The 19174-nt window shown below is 41.0% G+C and overlaps 2 protein-coding genes across 2 annotated transcripts in view; both read left to right on the top strand.

Moving 5' to 3' along the window:
* The first annotated feature begins 4336 nt into the window (after positions 1-4336).
* LOC140952173 (uncharacterized) lies at positions 4337-12628 on the top strand. Its single transcript, XM_073401595.1, has 6 exons — positions 4337-4459; positions 4980-5677; positions 7306-7467; positions 8220-9565; positions 10774-10934; positions 11855-12628. The coding sequence occupies exons 1-6, from the start codon at positions 4410-4412 to the stop codon at positions 12234-12236; spliced, it is 2799 nt and encodes a 932-aa protein (XP_073257696.1). The 5' UTR covers positions 4337-4409; the 3' UTR covers positions 12237-12628.
* A 3607-nt stretch (positions 12629-16235) lies between these two features.
* Positions 16236-19174, top strand: part of LOC140953417 (uncharacterized) — a 33688-nt gene continuing 30749 nt past the window's right edge. Inside the window, exon 1 of the mRNA XM_073402900.1 lies at positions 16236-16689. Coding sequence (XP_073259001.1) covers positions 16505-16689 — 185 coding nt within the window. The 5' untranslated portion in view covers positions 16236-16504. The remainder of the gene's footprint in view (positions 16690-19174) is intronic.

The raw sequence follows: 19174 nt of genomic DNA on the forward strand, positions 1-19174 counted from the left end.
GTCATTGCTGGTGGCTGGTGAAAAAACCTACTCCATCTGGAGCACTCTGAGTCCAGTTTTATCATTTTAAAACACTTGACCTACCTGCAGAGCAACACAGAGATACATGTAATCACTTCGTTTTCTATAGTATCAAGAGAATGAACAGAACTCTTCTTATATGAAGGCTAAGGATCATCCAGCCTTTCAGGATAGGATAAGCTTAACCAAGGCTGGGACTGGTCAAAAGTTTATTAAAAGAGTAATAACGTGCATCTGGGCTGAGATTTCAGTATATAAAAATGGTTACACTACGTAACTGGTTACACTGGCCCCTTCTGGAATTTTGATAGTCTTTGTTTGTAGTTCTTAACAAATTCTTGTTTAAAAATAAACCAAATTTTCACTCTTTTCTTTTCTTTCGGGTTATAAACACATTTTTCAAATATTAGATAACAAAAACTTTTAATAGGCCAAATCTTGCTCGGATCTGAGAACATGAAAATTTGCCCGGGCAGGTACCTTAAGTCTTATTCAAGGCATAAAAAGAAAGCAGCGTAGCATATGAAAGGAAAAATAGCAAAAAATGGAGAGAAATATCAAAATGATAGTATTAATTCCTTGTTTCGTGCCAGTTAGAATCTAAAAGTAAGTTTGTAACTTTTCTGTTACATTGTAACAATAATTTGACTAGAATGCTTATGAAAAGGAGCATTTTAAACAACTTCCCTGTTTTGCTGGAAAAACGATGTAAGAGGCCGTCAAGTAATTTTTCTTACAGATTTGAAATCTGTCTACGAAATCACAACCATGTCTTACATACTCTTTAAGGGGGCTCTAAATCATTTTTTTTTTCTGTTTTTTTTTTAGCCTTGAGTTCCCCGATTTCTTCTATATGAAAGGAACGAGAAGACTGATATTTCTGTCACTAAACCCACTGAGAAAGTGAAATTTAGCCCAGCTTTTATTAGTTAAGCAATTCAAGGGTAACCAGTTGAGAGACCGTAGTTGTGATTACGACGAATATATATTCGATTATACTGTGTTCAAATGCACTGTTCCTTGCTTTCTAACTGTTGTAATTTAATGTACAGGTTGTCGTTAAGATCACAGACAAGTCCCCATGCTGGTGGCCACGGGACGGTATCCAGCATGCTTGAAAAAGGCGTGTTATTTGTAGACAAGAGCCATTATGGCTCTTGTTGTAGCAAGCTTGTTTCTCAAGGAACCTGTACTCTTCTTTATTAGCGAACGGGTCAATAATATGTGTACATGCTGCATTCATTCATCACAATGAATGAAAAACACATCATAATCTCTACCCTTATAAATTATTAAACTGTTTAAGTCGTAGCTTAGGGAGTAACTATTTTTTGGCATGCATTTGTTTTAAGTTAGTAAGTCAAGCACGGGACTATTACAGTTTTCGAAGAATGGCACAGTAGTTACAACTAGTTACAGCTGTATTCGCAAACATTGTTCGGAAATTTTTTCTCACGTATAATTTAAGTACCAGTCATTTTTCTTTTAAAAATAATGGAGGGAGAATATTATAGTCGTAAACGAGTAAATGACTGAGCATTTAAACTTGGGGGATTTAAACGGAGATTTGAAGGTATATGTGTTTGCAAACTTTGCAGGGTTTGATTGAAAGAACTTTACCTCCTCACATAAAATGAGGGAGAATTTAAAGTCACTAAGGGAGACCGTCCTCGGCGAGATTGAAGAAGAATTAAGATTTTATCAACTAAGATTAAGTAAACTGGTCATCGTTCGGTGGCCGATTCTTCTACAGTACGTGGCCAACAACGACTGGATAGACTATAACGGGGTCGCATTTTCAATAGAGTTACTAGAATGGGGTCGCACATTTTCGAATTTTTTGGGGTAAGACAGTTCTTCATACTTATGGTTAGCAAACGTACCAGAATGTTTTTACTGGAGATGAAAGGTAAAGTGTTCTTCATTCAAGATAAAAAATGCGTCAATTCATAGAGATAGAAATTGACTAAGTTGGGATCGCGAAAATTAAATATTTGTCCAAAAGTGACTAAGATGGGGTCTATAATTGGCCACAGAATAGACTATAATGGGGTAGGGGCTAAGGGAGAGGCCAGCCGCACAAACCCAGCAAAAATTAACTCAAGTACCTCCCCCTCCTCTGGATTTCAGATAGTACGGATTTTTGAAACCTCTTTCACATTCAGGTAAGGGTTCGATGACGGTTTACCAGCATTGAGAGCTGTACTGAGGAAAATATACTGGACGGGCAATAACTTTATCTTTATAATCCTTTGAATTGAGGCCTTAGTTCTGAGTCCGTTATAGGAAGGATTTCAGAGAAGTGTTTTTAGAAACTGTTTGAGTATGAATAGCCTGCTTGCAAAGTAATGGGCGCAAGAAAGAACGAGGCGCGCGAGGGAGACACGCGAGGGGAGAGCTGTCTCTCCCTTCGCGTGTCTCCCTCGCGTCCATTACTACGGAGCTTTAGCATCGACGACGGCAACGGCAGCGAAAACGTCAGTTTTAAAATGAATTCCCGTTTTTTCAATCTTTGTCGCGTTTATTCCAATTTGCTGAAAATAGCAAGTGTAGGCGAATTTCCCTGGAGTTGATTTATTGAGAACCGCACTCAAGTTTAGAGAGAGAAAAAGAGATTCGTCGTCGCTTGTTTACGTCCTTCATAAACTTGCAATTAGGCATTTTCACGTTGCAGTCGTGTAAGGACGGCAAAGAAATGTACAAAAAAGCGTGATGCACGTGCAAAGTTGTTTTGCGTAATGAACCTATTACTTTTTTGACGTCCTCGTTGCCGTTGCCGTCGCCGTCGCCGTCGTCGTTGCTAAAGCTCCCTACTTTCCAAGCGCCTGCTTCGCGGGCTAGATTATGAATAAGCTCATGGTCCCATTTCTTCCTCAAGGAGGGCTCGTTTTTTGGGAATGAAATTATAACTTCCGCTATTAGGGATTCTCTTTCTTGAAAGCAGCACGAAATCAATCTTCTGACGGTACATGCATGTACTGATTACATTGCGGGTCAGATAAACTACAGGAGACTAAAGAAAGCGTGTTTCCTTACAAGTACAGGAGATGTACAAGTAAACCTCATGTGTTTCTAATCTGACCTTCGGAGTTTTTGCCAGTTTTCTCGTGCCAACATCAACAGTTCTTGTGGCACTATTTACCCCAAGCACGTGTGAACAGGTGTATCTGGTCAAAAACTAACGCGTGCATGAAAATACCACCGACACCTAATGTAATACAACGATAACCAAGTGTGTGAGTCACTGTTTGAGGCAACAGGAGATGATCCGCACTTGTAACAAAAAATAAATTCATAGGCACTCCCTAAAACTATTTCATTTGATCCTAATTTTAACTCTGAGTTTCGAGTCGTAAATCAAATGCAGCGGAGTTTGCAGGAATGTTGATTTGGCGGACTGGAATAGACAGTGACCGGTGAAACTGAATAAATGCTATCAAAGCTGCTTTTCAAGGGAAATTAAAAACCACTGTCAATTAAAACGTACTCTCGTTTATTTGTTTTTTAATTTGTACATCCGAACACAGCATTATTTGCTAATACTTTTATAGACTCTTTATAACCTCATGCTCCCCCAGGCAAAAGCCAACTCCCAATGCACCTCCCCACACACTTCAGTTAGAATTAAAGTTATTGTTTGGAGAATTCTCTAAGGGACAATTTCATCAAATCTGATATATTCATTAAAAGCAATTAAGAAAACCCCCAGCCTGGCTTCGGTCCTCAAACGAGGAAACAAAGGTCACATGGAATTTGCGAGGGGAGTAAATACTTTCCCAGGCGAAACAACAACATTTATGCACAAAGGAGTTGTTTTCGAGACACAGGGCGGATTGACTGCCACTATAGGTGTATACACTTGTCGCATTTAAGTAGGCGGTACCTGTTTCTTATGAACGTGCCGTCCGATTTTTAATCATAAGTAATGCCATATTGCTCGACTATAGACACGATCGAGTAAAACGCAAACCCACATTTTCAACTTTACTGTTTAATAAAACTGCTACAGAGTTTTCATCTCAACTTTCGGCTAGCTTTGGCGAAATCTAGGCCACGTGGAGCAATTACATCTCAAACATAAGTCATTAAAGAGTGTTATCTCTTCCTGCGGGTAATAAAAGACTTCTTATCGTTGCCGAGCACGTGACCGCTTGCGGCAGAAAATGGCACGCTTGTACCAGCGAAAGTGTACATAAAGCCTTTTGTTTTTCTTTTGTTTTTCTTTGGTTTTGTTACCCCGGGATTGTTTGCTGTCAGTTGAGCGATTACACTAAAGGAATTTAAAACCAGCTGGTGTAGAACAAAACATTCATTTTTGAGTTGAACCTCCCCGAAGACGAGTTTGCGTCCAGAGAAGTGCATGATAAACTAAAAACGCTGTCACAAAAATGGTCTTCCCCGGAGTAGAATTCCAGACTAATGGAATATCTTATTTAAGGTATGCTTGTGTTTAAATTAGTAGTGTTATTCAATGGTTTATCAGTATAGCATATGAAAATTTATAACAATTGGAGCGTGCGTTTAGCCCTTTAAATTTACTGTGATGATTCACAGCAAAAAGTTTGGCACGCGTTCTGAGGTAACAGAGAAATTTTCCTGTCCCATTAACCGTTTTTAATATATTACTCCTCTTTGTAATGGAATTATTGATTATAAAACGATTTTGCTTGTTGAAGTTTGTGAAGCAGATTTCAGGGACAGGGTGTTGGGATCTTTTGTAAAATTAATGTTATGAAATTTACATGAAAAATGAACACGGAAGTCACGTGTCAGACAACAAACTCTTTGTCATGACAACAAAATATGGCGGCCCCGAAATAGTGTCGTCACGTACATTCAACTAGATTAAACCTTGAAAATCACACCAAAAGGGGATCAGTCAAGTTAGATCAAAAGATGGCTGGCATTTATGTTGGATAATGTTTTAATCTGTGTAAATTTTTGATCGAATTTTACAGTCCAGGTGAATTCATGATGGCAAGGAACGGAAAAGTTCATCCGATCGCGGTGGGCAAAGGGGACTTCGATCGTGGTCGTGATTTAGAGATGAACCACATAAATCACGTCGAAAGCTCCAGGAGGAAAGGTTCACAAGAAAACTGGAAGTTTGTTTCAAGAAAGGTTTCTGCGGTTTCACGATGGAAAGGTTATACGCGTTCAATGAGGGAAACTCCGAAGAAAGAATATCAAGGGATCTACAGACGGATGCAATCGCTAACGGAACAATCTTGTGTCTTGGACAGCGATGTGGAGGATTTAGGGCACGATCGATTGGCAATGTATGACACAAATGCATACATGAAGCCTATGCCTACAGTAAACAAAGGAGAACCAGTCAATCCAGCGATAGCAGCCAGCCGAGCCTTGATAATATACTTTGCAAAGCTAGCGCGTGCAAGTATCGAACATGAACAGGAACTAGACTTCGAGTTTATTCAAGGTCTTTTGGGAGAAGGGGCCGATGTAAACTTTACTGATCGCCATGGACAGACAGTTCTACACGAAGTAGCTCGAATTTGGCATGTAGATGTGGCTAAGTTTATTATAGAAAACGGAGGAGATGTGAACAAGACAGATTATTATGGAAGATCTCCCCTGCACGTGGCTGCAGCAGTTGATTATCCAGAGATGGTGGAATTTCTTGTCAGCAGTAAAGGTTAGATAGCCTCATGTCCATATAATATATTCACCTGCTAAACAGTAGTGCAGCAATTTTTGTTTTTTCTGTAAAACAAAACGTAAGGTTTGCAATTGAGACAAAAATACATGTACCCCCTAGACAAAACATGTTCTTCCTTGGAGATATTTTTCTCATCAGTACAGACATCTACATAATACAGTCACCCCACTGTTAGAGATTAGCTCTCTTGGCGGGATACCGAAGGATGTACAATGCCTGCCTCTATAATATGCTTTAGTGTTGTACCCTACCCATGTAGTTTCTTATTCATATGAAGCATGGAATGAGAACTATATCATTGAGCTTGTTTCTTTATTTTCGCATGTCAGTGGAATCACTTAATGCCCTTGTTTTATCTTTTGAATACAGAGCCAATCAAACAGAAACCCTACCCCACTGGCCATTTGCACTAAGAGGTCATGTGACAACGTTTTTATTAAAATGAAAGTTATATGATTTTGCCTTTGAAAAACGATAAGTGGGTCATATCTTAAACAAAATAATAGTGATTAAGTTTTTCAAACCCGCACCATTTTCCTAAAATGAGTAAGTTCGTAGCTGGTCACGTGACCGAAATGTGATTTTCAAAATTATGAATTACCTTTACTGAACACAAATTTTGCACTAAAGACTTCAAGGAAAATGTTGAAAAGATGATGTGTTAACATTTACAACATCTGAGCGTAACTATCAAATGTTAAACAAGATATAAGCAAAAAGTAGTTTTGGCCGCCATGTTGGAGGGCAAGAGTATGCCCTCCAACATGGCAGCCAATACAAATCATACTACTTTGTTGAAAAATCAAAGTGCCATAAAATATCTCCCTTAAGTGTGTTTCCTCTCAAATTTCGAGTGTAAGACACTTATTTTTATGTGCTCCGTCAATTTTTGGCATCAGTAAGATTCCAACTCATTGTTTAAAGGAAGCATTGGTCACGTGACTTTTTAGTGCATTAGTGGCCTATTACAGACCCTATCTTAAGTCACTTTTGGGCAAATGTAATTTTGGTGTTCCCAACTTAGTCACTTTCGGATCAGTTTAGATTTCTGGGAAACTGCCCACCTACCCCTCCCCCAGGGTAACATTTTGCCTTAGATAAGAAGTAAGTGTTAATGTTAGCTTAAGGGAGGGGTAGGTGGGCAGTTTTTGAGAAACCTAAATTGATCCTCACTTCCTGTCTATGTATCTACGGTACCTTATATTGAATGAAGAAGACTTCACTTTTCACCTGCAGTACAAACATTGTGGTACATTTGCTTACCGTAAATGTGGAGAACTTTCTTACCCCCAAAATCCGAAAATTTGCGACTTCATTCTACTTACTCTTTTGAAAATGCAACCCCATTATAGTCAATCCAGCCATGAAAATGTGACCCCATCAAGCAGCACATCCCCATTAGCCTCTTATAAGGAAGTACCCTCCCTCCCTCCGGGACAAAGTTATGATATCGGTATTAAATTGCACACCTCTGTGATACTGGGTAAAATACAACTCTCCCTTCCTTTTACCCCTTCCATTGTTGAGGTTGGGGAGGGAAAGCCAATGTAGGCAACTTCATTGTCATTTCTTGGTGTGGATAATAATCTGATATTTTCTTACAGCTGATCTTCATGCCTGCACAAAAGGGGAGAAACAGACACCCACTCACTATGCTGCCAAGAATGATGCAGCTAAATCCCTCAAGGTTCTACTTAAACTCGGTGGTGGAATGGAAGACAGAGATTTCAAACAGCGCACACCCTTGCAAGTTGCAGCTGAACTTGGTATGTTCTGTCAAATTTTGTCTTGCTCAAACTTTTTCAGTTTTCCTTGAACATAGTCGAGAAACATCACATGGAACTCCACTAACAGATGGAGTAAGGGTAGGGGAGCAAGGGCCTCTCTTTGTCAATGCTCATAAGCTTGGTCAATTTTATGTGGTCATAGCCAATAGACCAACAAAGTACTGGTACGTCAGCTCAAGTTTGCTAACACATTGCTAAAGTGAAAGTGCTAGAGCTTATTAAGGGATGATCTTTTGCCGTTTCTTCCTAATTATAGAAGTGAGAGCTTTTCTTCTTTAAGTGTCTTGGGTTCTCTACAAACAGCAGATGCCAGTGGTTAAAGGGGTTTCAGTGAGTTGGGGTTCTTAGGTTCAGAGAGTTATTTTTTTCCCAAGTGACACCCCATTGAGGTATCAACCTCAACAATGTGATACCTATGTCCCTCCCCTCCCCCCCCCCATCCCCTGTGTTCATCATCATCATCATCATCATCATCATCATCATCATCATCATCATCATCATCATCATCATCATCATCATCATCATCATCATCTATTCTCTCAGAAACAGTAGAGTTTGCAATATATGGCAGTGCGCTGGATTCTCTAAGTCGTATCTCCTGTGGGAAGCGCTATTGAACGTGCTCGCGTATGTGTTGCTGCCTCTCTTATCTCTGAAAAAAGTATGGTATAACTAATGCCGCTCATTTACCCTTGCAAATTTCTTACGAATTTGCCTCTCTCCACCTCTAGATCGTTCAGAGACTGCCAAATATTTAATAGACCAAGGAGCACTCGCAGGTGTCCAAGATAATGCGGGCAGTTCAGTGATGACCTTCATGATTTCCAAAATGCCGCCTGTAGCTAAAGAAGCATTGGATCAGTTCCACACAACAAACCGAGGCAACAGACGACAGTATTTCTACCTTAATCACTTGGAGCCTTACTTCAAGAACGACGAAGGCCAATACATCTCTTGCGCACGCTCACCTCTGCACGCTGTCGTGCACTTTAAACAAATGGAACTGATTATGCATCCTGTTTTCAAACGGCTGATCGAGGTAAAATGGGACCAGTTTGGCCGGCGCGGAACGATGAAGAATATCTTCATACACGCGCTCTTTGTGGTTTTGTGGACAGCGCTTGGTGTTACTCTTCACATGGGTGAGGAACCTGGCGCGGATTATTACTACCCTATCACTAAGTACTGGTGGCGCGTCGTCCTCGAGACGTTAGCCTGCTGCATGACTTTGTATTTTATCTGCGTTGAGTTTCTGGAAATTACTGCCTCGAAGAAGGCTCATAAAAGATGGCAGACGTGGCGGATTGGGGAGCTGGAGAAAGACACACAGTACTGCCATCCGCGCTGGCCTGAGGAGAGAAAGTATCTTGACATGGAACGAACTGATATCGCCGAGTCTGGTATTTCCTATTTCAATGACGCATGGAACTATTTCGATTGGGTGACGTACGCTTGGATTCTAGGTATCATAGTAACAAGGATTTTTGCTGTTGCGTTGAAAAACGAGATGGCGCATTCGCTGCATCCTAAAGTCTTCGCGATCGCGTTGATTTTTATCTGGTTGCGACTCATGAAAGTGTTTCGCGGGTTTGTCACGCTAGGGCCTTTCATTGTGATGATCGGTCACATCATAGATGACACACTCAAGTTCGGCTTTCTCTACTTTGAAATCTACGTGCCATACGTTTGCGCGTTCTGGATCGTATTTGGCGGAAGTAAGAACGCGGCGATCATGGAACAAAACGGACAGGACAGCAAAGGCTGGGAGGATTTTAACGACCTGATGTATTCCGTGTGGCAGTTAACGGTCGTGGGGAATTACCCCTGGGATTCTCTTCTCGTAGTTGATCGACTTATGGCGCAGATTTTATGCGGGACTTACCTCGCGGTGTCCGCTATTGTGATGTTAAACCTGTTCATTGCTCTGATGTCGGACACGTTTCAGCGTGTTTATGATAACGCCAAGGCCAACGCAGCCATGCAACGCGCAAGTACGATTTTAGCCATGGAGGAGAACATGGGAGAGAAGGAGCGGGAGAAATACCGGAGACGTATTCATCAACGATTCGCCCCGGAGGTAAAGTCGTATGAAGAACATCACATGGCCCCAGTTGTTAAAAAGCTGGATAGCGCTATCCAGCGGCTAAATCACTATCCAGTGGATAAGAATTAGGGAAACTAGTTGCACTATTCACTGGATACAGATTTATACAATGCCTAGCGCTATCCACCTTTTGAACAACTGGGGTCAGGTCTATAAATCCAGTAATTCCCCACTTCAGAAACTTTAGGGAGTAGCAGTGATTTCTGCGGGATGGTGTGGATGGACAAGTGGTAATATGATTAGTCGATGGTATTCAAGGGCATTCAAGGCATCTATTAACCAATCATAAGTAACGCTTGTCTCCAGAAATCTTTGCTCCGAAAGCTTGTACTGATTCTCCTTAGAGTTTCTGGAGTGGGGAATTTCCTTGAGCGCTCAATACACCATCAATACCCATTTTCAAGAGAATTACCAAATTTCATTTTTAAGACACCGTGAAACATGTAATTTCAAGTGAAAATACTATCGAAGAGGTTTCACTTGAAACATAGTATTTCGTTTACAGACTCAAAAGTTAGAAGTGCGCCACTTAACTCTTATGTTTCAACGAATGAAATGTCACAATAAATTAAGAAGCGATGTAAAACTCTGTAGCCCATGTACATCCACTTCCTCCCCTTAAAAAAAATCGGCCAGAGAGACGAAAGCCTCCCACACAGACGTTCTTAGCGCTTCATACGTTCCTCAGTCTAAGCCGTAAGAACGTCTGCATTGGGGGAAGGCTTTCTCTTCGATTTATTTTGAAGGGAGGGGCAGATGTACGTAGGCTGTAGTTCGACAGTCAGAGAGGTACACACGGTCGATCATCTAAATAATCCACACCACGACTAAAAAGGTCCTAATAGGTTTTTCGGGATTCGGGATTTAAAGCAAAATTGGGTGGGGTGGAGGGTGGGGGCGTGATTCGGGATCGGAGGTACGCGTGGGATGCGGAATTGACCACTACAGAAAATACCACAACATACCATAACACTCTTTGTTGGTCAGTCCAAAATTTTGCGTAAGCATTGTCTTTAGTTTCTGTTGGGAGTTAAAATGGCCCAAAGAGAAACGGAAAACAGGCGCGGGGTGACGGTATTGAAGAACCCTATCGGTGACCCTCGATTAAGGCGTGGTTTGTTTTAAATGTACAGTTATGTTTGATTTTACATGCCTATGAACGTATTTTATTTGACTGACAGGAAATGTACTACGATGACGACTCTACTCAGCCTGGCAGCGGGACTCTAGAGCGCATGACACACCAGATCAAGGAAGTTGTCGATGAGGTGTACGAAATATTGGAGGGGAAAAAAGGTTCTACGGTTAAGATGGACAAGAATGTAGCTAAAGAGATTGAACAGTAAGTGTTGTCTTGAACTGAGTGCAATTGAGGTTTTCCGCAAACAAGCAAGTGTTGTCAGTGATGGGTTAAACAACGACAACAACAACAACAATCCTTAATAAATTTCATGCAGCAAGTTACTGTTGTCTTGTCCACACAATTAGCAAAAACACTATTCTAGGCGGGACAATAATAGTTTACAAATAAAACAGCAACTTCGGAACTACATATGTATTGATGGTTAATGATGGCAGAAGGATCAAAAATTTGAAATGCGGAAAAAAAATTAGTTGTACGTAACACACCTAAAACAAGTGTAACCGAGAACCGGCAAAAGAGTGCCTACTCACTTTAAAGGGTATCTTGGAGATGCAAAAACAAGGCTTGATCTGTACAAATTAATTGGGGATCATTTCGGGGTCGGCGTGAAGAGAGATAGGGATCATTTCAGGGTCGGTATCATTTTGGGGTCGAATTGGGAATCATTTAAGTTGGGGATCATTTCGGGGGCTGTACAGATCGCTTGTGGCCATCCCCGGAAACACATTTCGTTGTCGGACGTCGATCGGATGACAGAGTATTCCACTGATCTTTGAGTATTTTAGCATGTGAACAGGCTCTCTGTTTGGGGAAAGGGTGAAAAATCGCGAGCCTTTCCCTTCCCTCTCCTCGCGATTTTTTCACCCTTTCCCCAAACAGAGAGCCTGTTCACAGGCTAGAATTGTCCAGAAAGGGTACCCGGGAAAAAGAGGGAGGTGGACTCTGACCAAGCCCTATAGAGCTTAACTGGAACGTCATACCATGTGGTAAAATCAAACATAATTAACACCGTGATGTACATGTAAAGTTAGAAGGACTTTCGACTAATACTGAAGTTCCTTGCAGAAAACACACGCTATTTATTATAAATGATTTATCTATTTCATATAACGTTTCAGACTGAGGAGCGACCTTGCAGAAGTCTCCGCCCGTCATGAACAGACAGTTAAAGAAATGAGGAGCGAAGTAGCGGAAGTGAAGGCGCTGTTGATTCGTGCGTTACAATACGGCCCTGTTCCATCACTTCCGCCCGTCTCTTCTGTGCGATCATTGCAGCCTCAGTCATCGCAACAGGTTATCTCTGGCGATACACGATCTCCATCCAAGAGATCGACGAGTAGTCGATCTCACCGAAAGAAACATCGTAGACAGCTCGATTTCCGAAGTGATGACGAAGACGGTGGCCGATACCAGGGGCTACCACTGACTGATGATGAAGCACCAAATGAATTGCCTAGTGTTAGAGTATTGGCATCACGGGCTCACGCGACTCGCAAGTGACCTAAAGAAGAACAAGACCAATCTGAAATGAGACGACCCCAAGTCGATTAAAAAATCTCTTCAGCATGTGTACCGACGTCCCCCTCCCCTCAGAAAAATTTCCCCGATTTTTTTCTGAGCGGAGGGGGGTGTCTGTACATAGGCTAAATCTTTTAAGTTTTTTCATGATTTTATTATCCCACTGTCACATCATTTAAGAATCATGACGTTGAAATATTAGTTTTAAGTTATTTGTATATGATGTGAATAGTGTAATATACCTATTTTTAAATTAATTGTAGCTATCTTTTGTACCAAGGAGATACATAACTTTCCGAGTTTGTCAGGACAAGTGTAATCGTCAAATATCTATTTTCCATTTTCATCTGTAAACTTTAAATATATTTTTAAATTGCGAGAATGAAACTCGCGTCTCTTATTGGTGCAATCCAATCCCTACCCCTCCCCCCTTCGCCTCTTATCTATCCACCCCCTGACCTCAAGCGAGGTCTGGCTCCTGATATCTACATTTTAATTAAGATGTCGCCCAGTATATGAACAAACCATTCAGTTTTATTTACTCGTATGGACCCCTACTGCATTCAAAGGTTTTTACTTTTTGAAGAACTTAGTCCGGTAAAACATTTAATTGCGAGAAACCACACGATTTGAAATACTTTGGTAACTTATACAAAGCCCGTTAGAAGCCAGTTTTTGACCTGTCTGCTACAGGCAGCCCAATAGAAAATGACTCATATAATGCTCACGTGAGTTTGGGGATGATGGGGTGTCCTGTGGAAACAAAAACGCCTTTATTGTTTAGCATCCCTTTTCATCTTAGTACCCGTGGTTGGTTTATGTTTCAAATCGACCTTTGATCAGGCAGACACACACACAAAAAACAATTCTATTATATAATCGACCCTCTTTCTTGTCGTTTGCGTTTGTTCAAGGTTTCCTCTTCTTTTCTGGTGAATGATGCAGTTTGTTGTCGCAGATCTGGGAGATGAGGCTATTTACACTGGTTTGTTGGTTTTGTTGTTTAATATCTTTATAAGATAATGGGAAAGGTGATTAAGAACCCGCATAAAGTCAATAGCTTATTACTCTACTTGTAGAGGGATGACGGAATCTTTAGTTTGGTTGGAATGACAAATACAAATCACGAAAGACAGGTTAAAAAGGTAGCTGACTAATTTAGAAAGAGCCTTATCAAACTGTAAGCACGGTTTATTTCATATTAGGTATTTTGAGATCGGACCTCTGGAGCCAGGGTACTTCGAGGTCGGGAGTAACCATAAAAGCATGCGTTGGAAAAACTTTAGACCTCGGACTAAATAACGTTTATTTCCGGCGACAATCCTCCTCTAAATCTACATCTTTATTTTACTGAACCTTAAAATAGTCAAAATATCCTACCAACACAGACTGTTGAGCATAAAAAACGTGAAACTTAGGAGGTAAGCTTTGTCTTCATCAGACTACAAACAATGTTGATATAATGCTTATCTATCGCTTCCAGATTTTTTTTCGCACACTGGTTAAGTGAATAGGTGCAAGTTTGAAAACTCTCCGGCTAGACTTCTGGACTTGTCAGTTGTTCGAAGCCGGCCGGCTGGCGTCAACCCGGGGTTAAATTTCAATCCGGAAAGATTTTTTTTGTTCTAAAGCACTTTTTCTGATAATTTTCCCTAGTCTTTTTAGAGTATTCTGATCCAATCATCAAATTGTAGACATAAACAATAACTCTGAAAGCCTCTGAACTTGCTTTTTAAGCTTTCGTACATCCAGCTATATCTGAATTCAAATTTTTTACTAACCCTGGGATATACTCGGATCATTAAACGTTTCTGGGAAACTGCCCGCCTACCCCATGTACCCCTCCCCTAAGTCAACGTTTTGCCCTAAGTGACAAGTAAGTGTTAATAATGTTGGCTTAAGGGAGCGGTAGGTGGGCAGTTTCCCAGAAACCTAAATCGTAACCCAGCTTTGAACAATCCGGCGTAAGCATGTGTGCGTTACGACATGGACATGCCGGGAGATAACTTCGATAAACAACAGTTCTGGTTGTACCACAGGGTGGGAGAAATACGCTGCATCGTCGGATACCCCGGTCGGATACAAGGGGAAGGCAATTTTTAGAGGGGTGCATCTGACCCTGTTGGACGAGGCTCACCTTTTCTAGGCTGCGAGAACAGCAGTTTCTCCTCGCTCATCGCAGCTAGGAGGAGAAACGTCTGCCGTTCGCAGGCTATACCTTTTCGCAAAATGTACTAGCGTGAGAAAGTAGTCTCTGCTTAGTGGCAACCTGTGGACAAATGAATTAAAAATAACTGTTTTTTAACTTGCTCTTGACACGTTTGGCTACTGTATCGGCTTGACTGTTTCCAGTCGTATCGGTACTCGCGCTTTCAGTCAGAAGGCGTACTGACTTGCATTTTTCGCTCGGTGACTTCTCATAACCCGACACCGCAGGACAACTAGGTTTGGAAGTTCTGAAAGCCCCATCTGTGGGGGCTATCCACAGATATTTACACCTGATGGAACTGAAAACGACCCCGTTGAGGGGGGCGGGGGTACTCCTGGGAACTCTTGGTGGGGGTGTGCCGTCCGGTTCTCCAAATCCTCACCCTATTTCAGACAAAAATGTTATTTTCCACACCAGTTTTCAGACCTTGCCTTCAGGCAGAAATGATTCGAATCTATTTGGAATATTTCTCTTGCTTTCTAACTCATTAGAATTGAAACGATAAATACGTTCATACACTCCGTAGTTCCCTCAAAAACCATACCCGATTCCAGACCAAAATGGACCAAGTGTATAACCGTTTTCAGACCAAACCGGCGCAAAAACCCGACCCGATGGTTCGGCACATACCTATATAGTTTATATAAGGGAGTACCCCCGCCCCGGGTGGCAATCGCATGTGGAAACTCGTGCCTACCCGATCGCGATAGAAAATGGCCCGGTTATTGGCAGACGCTACTTCTCACCAACGCAAGAACAAATCGTTAAAAGTAGCCTCTGCCCTGGGGTAGGTGCATCCTATCCTGGGTAGCAAGCGTCGAAAGGAGAAGGAGATAGGGAGGAAGGGACAGGAGGGAAAAAAGATGGGGGACTTTCTCCCTTCTCCCTCCCCCTTCCCTCTTTGAGCCTGCCACGCAGGCTTGTGCATCCAGGATCCGGGTAGAAAAATTTAACCCTATGCTTAAGAAGAATATCATTTAAACTACAAAGTCAACAGACAACTAAAATCTAGTCTCTCTTGCCGCATCCACAATTATTAAAACCCCAGTCGACTGATCTCCATACGAGGGTTTGATAAAAGAATCTCAGCATTTCCCCTTTTTTGATCATTTTATTAATTGCCATAACCTAAATTTCTCATGATCATGTATTGATGTTACAGTATTAGGAGAAAATTGATGTTGGGATATCATAAATCCTGCGATCAAGTGTTCCTTTTTTTTTTCCTTTGGGATCTCAACGCCCTCCCGAAAAACGCTTTGTCGCAGGTCAGTCTTTGAGAGGTGAACCCCTTACAGCTTTTGAGGAAGGTACTAGACACAACCGTTTTTGGGTATCCCTGAGCATTATATTATAAGGTCTTATAAGACGTGACATTCCGACAATGAGATCCCCCGGGGTGAAATCTCAAGCCGCTATAAATAATCTTGAGGGTCCTTGAGCTCTATTCGAGCTGTTTGCATTACAGGTCGGTTCTTAGAATCAGGGATAAAACTCAGCCGCTATCTACCGTTAGAATAGAAAGTCAGTTAAGGTAAGAATACACCACTTTTCCGGCCCGTTTCATTTACAACTTGTCTGACCTCGGTTCTTCGCGGTGCCTTTTATTATGGCAGCTCAGATATGACATATGTTTACACTTACGTAATCAAGCAATGACAATCACAAGTAAGGCAATTTGAGAAAACTAGGGCAAGCCCTTTGTTGATTAAACACGTGTGATAACATGAATGACCCAAACCAATGTTCTACGCCATAGCTGTTTAAGTACAGTATTCTTTTCGGTTTTCATTTGAAAATTCTTTTGCGTCATAAATGTTTGCAACTTCTACCAGTTGAAGCAAGGAAAAAGAGTGGGTATTAGTCACTCCATATTTGGTGGTCTTCTCGCTAGTTCCCAGCATCTCTCATTTCGTGGCTCTTATGTTCACAATGGTGGCCAGTTTAGAATTCGATTTTGATCAGTTTAAGTAGCTTTGCTCCACCAATTTAGGAGGAAGGAAATCATTGAAATGCGACGAAGTATATCTGCTGCATAGATATGGATTCAAGATTTTTCTCTGCTACTCAGACTCGTCAAATCAATCGTCCTTTAAGAGCTCGATATCCGAACTTCCAAGTTCAAAATGGACACGACAAGCGCGGACAGTCTTCTTCATCGGCTTCGGTTGGCCTTGATGAGAACTTGTCCAGATTATTTGAATGTATGCGACTGGAATATGGAACGTAAGTTTTTAAAAATAGTTTTCGCTTTGTTTTTAAGTACAGAGGTAACCGCATTTCGTGACTAGTTCGCCGCACTGAATGCATGATTTTAGGCATGTCTGAATGTCCTCTACAACATTGCAGCTCACTTCAGTCAACCTCAGCTTCAATCTTGTTCATCTACTTGCCCTTTTATCATGGTTGTATATTACAAAGTATAATATAGCATTTACCCAAAGATATTCATTGGTTAATCAAGAAATAGAAAAGGCAACAAACGCTCGAGTGAAGTATTGTTGCTAGTATGATCACGCGGGGCTGAATTTTTATACTGTGGGGATTAAACTTAAGTACATGTAGACTGTATATAGTTTTTTGCTGCAAAATCAATCAGACATTGAATAATAGTCTGTACATACTACCCTACTAAAGATAGATGATCTTTAATTTTAGGCACTCAAATGTATCTTGTTATCAAGGTTTCGTGTGCTACCGTATCTGTAAAACAACAAATATAAATATCCTCAAACTGTTGGATATTTCAGTTTAGGGTGTAGCTGTATGCCACACCAATATTGCGGCACCTATTCTAGAAGTGTTGGCTTATTGTAAATAGTTATGAATTTGCTTAGAAATATAGCAGTTGGCAAGTCATGGTATTTCAGTCTGAATAAGTTATTCAGCTGTTTCCACTTTAATATCTCCACTTTGTATAATTAATTTTTGTCTCACCCCTCCTGAGACAGGTGTTACATTTAAGTGGGTACTTTCAAGCATAATATTGGTTTGCGTGTGTGTGTGAGAGAGAGAATTTGATTTCCACTTTTGAGAGTGTTATCTCCCGTTTCTTTACTTACTTTCTGACTCTGCCACCTGAAACGTGTACTTTTAAGTGGGTACTTTCAAGCATAATTCTGCAGGGTTCTCATTAAGTGCCGGCAGCAGGCAAAAAAACCGGCTACTTAGAGGTTTGAGCCATCTACTTTTGGAGGAAATGGGGTAAAGTGAGAGAGTGATTGCCTAGAGCACTCAGTTACCCAGCCACCTACTTTTATACCCTAGCTGGCCTACCCTAGCTCTACTTTAAAACTTAATGAGAACCCCGATTCTGGTTTGTGCGTCTGTGTTTACGTATGAAAGGGACACGGAGTGGGGAGACAGCTACCTCATATAGTCAGTTATCAGTCCGGAATATCCCTAAATTTAAGGACAGGGCCAACTGGTCACGCGACACTTTTCAACCAATGAGAGGGCGCGCTTGTATTTATCAACAAACAAATCAAAACATCGCCCCAGTGATCAAAAATTTTCAAAACAACGGACGGAGTCGGACAGAATTAAAGATGAGCTTACAGTACTCGTCTAGGTTTCACATTTAATATTTCAAAGGAAACATTTCACATAAGAGAATAAGAGCATTAATCATTGCAAGGAACGAATCATTGGGGTGTTCTAACTGATTCCGGACCGATCGCGCAGGTCGTGGCTTCACTGGCATGGCTTGCAAGATTTTTGATAGAAGCAAACTAGTCCCGTGAAAAATAGCCTTAGAGAGAGCGTGAAAATTTGTTGAGATCGTACAAAACAGGATTGGTACTCCCTATTAACTTCTACAGGACAAGAATCAAAGAATCAGTCATCATGACAAGAATAAAAGTAGTTCAAATTTATTAATTTTTCTTGTTTGTGTTTTGTGTTGTTTCGTGTTGACTTCACGCATCTGGTGCTTTCTTTGCTTGCTGTAGTACCTGCAATGTTTTAATTTTATCCCAGATAATCAGTACATGTTCAATGAGTAGCGAAATACATCTTTTTTACATTTGGAGAATGCAACAACATTAAATCTTTCCAGATTAGTGAATTTCAGAAACAAAGCGGTTAGTATCTACGTTGCGCTTATGATCTTCAAATTTCATCCCCGCAAATTTGGCAAAGTGAGGCGAAATGTTGGACGTGAATATCCATAAGACCAATAAAGTTGTTTTGGCCTTGAAAAGAAAAAAGGCAAAGGCTCGTACTAATGCGAAAAAAGTAATAACACGGCTCTGTGAGAAACCCGGGAGTGAAAAGCGTACGTGTTTTGGACCTCGGAATTCAAAAATTTTCTACCAAAATTCTAGGTTGTCTACCATCCCCACATTCAACATGATAAAAGTTAATCGATAGGACAATCAAGGAAAAATATCTAGAACTTCGTAAAAAATCTGTGAATCGAAAAAATAATAGACACTTGTTCACCTACCTTGAAAATCGACCAAAATCTCGCCTATACATCGCGTTGTTTAAAGGATAAAAGAAGAAATAAGCCACAAAATGTGCTGAATATTTCACGAGACACTTCCAATATCGCTTCCGATACGCTGTCCACTTAAAAAAATTGTGTATGCCTCGTGAAGTCTTTAAAATATGCCTGAGAGCCTCGAAACGATGACTGATTCTGTCCGCCTCCGTCCGTTGTTTTGAAAATTTTTGATCACTGGGGCGATGTTTTGATTTGTTTGTTGAT

The sequence above is a fragment of the Porites lutea genome, chromosome 11 (genome assembly GCF_958299795.1).
Source record: "Porites lutea chromosome 11, jaPorLute2.1, whole genome shotgun sequence".
In the NCBI taxonomy this organism is placed as follows: Eukaryota; Metazoa; Cnidaria; class Anthozoa; order Scleractinia; family Poritidae; genus Porites; species Porites lutea.

Excerpts from the sequence above, each read along its gene's own strand:
- LOC140952173 (XM_073401595.1), top strand. The coding sequence starts at position 4,410 with ATGGTCTTCCCCGGAGTAGAATTCCAGACTAATGGAATATCTTATTTA. Across the intron at positions 5,678-7,305 it reads ATTTCTTGTCAGCAGTAAAG|CTGATCTTCATGCCTGCACA; the intron begins GTTAGATAGCCT and ends ATTTTCTTACAG. Across the intron at positions 7,468-8,219 it reads GCAAGTTGCAGCTGAACTTG|ATCGTTCAGAGACTGCCAAA; the intron begins GTATGTTCTGTC and ends CTCCACCTCTAG.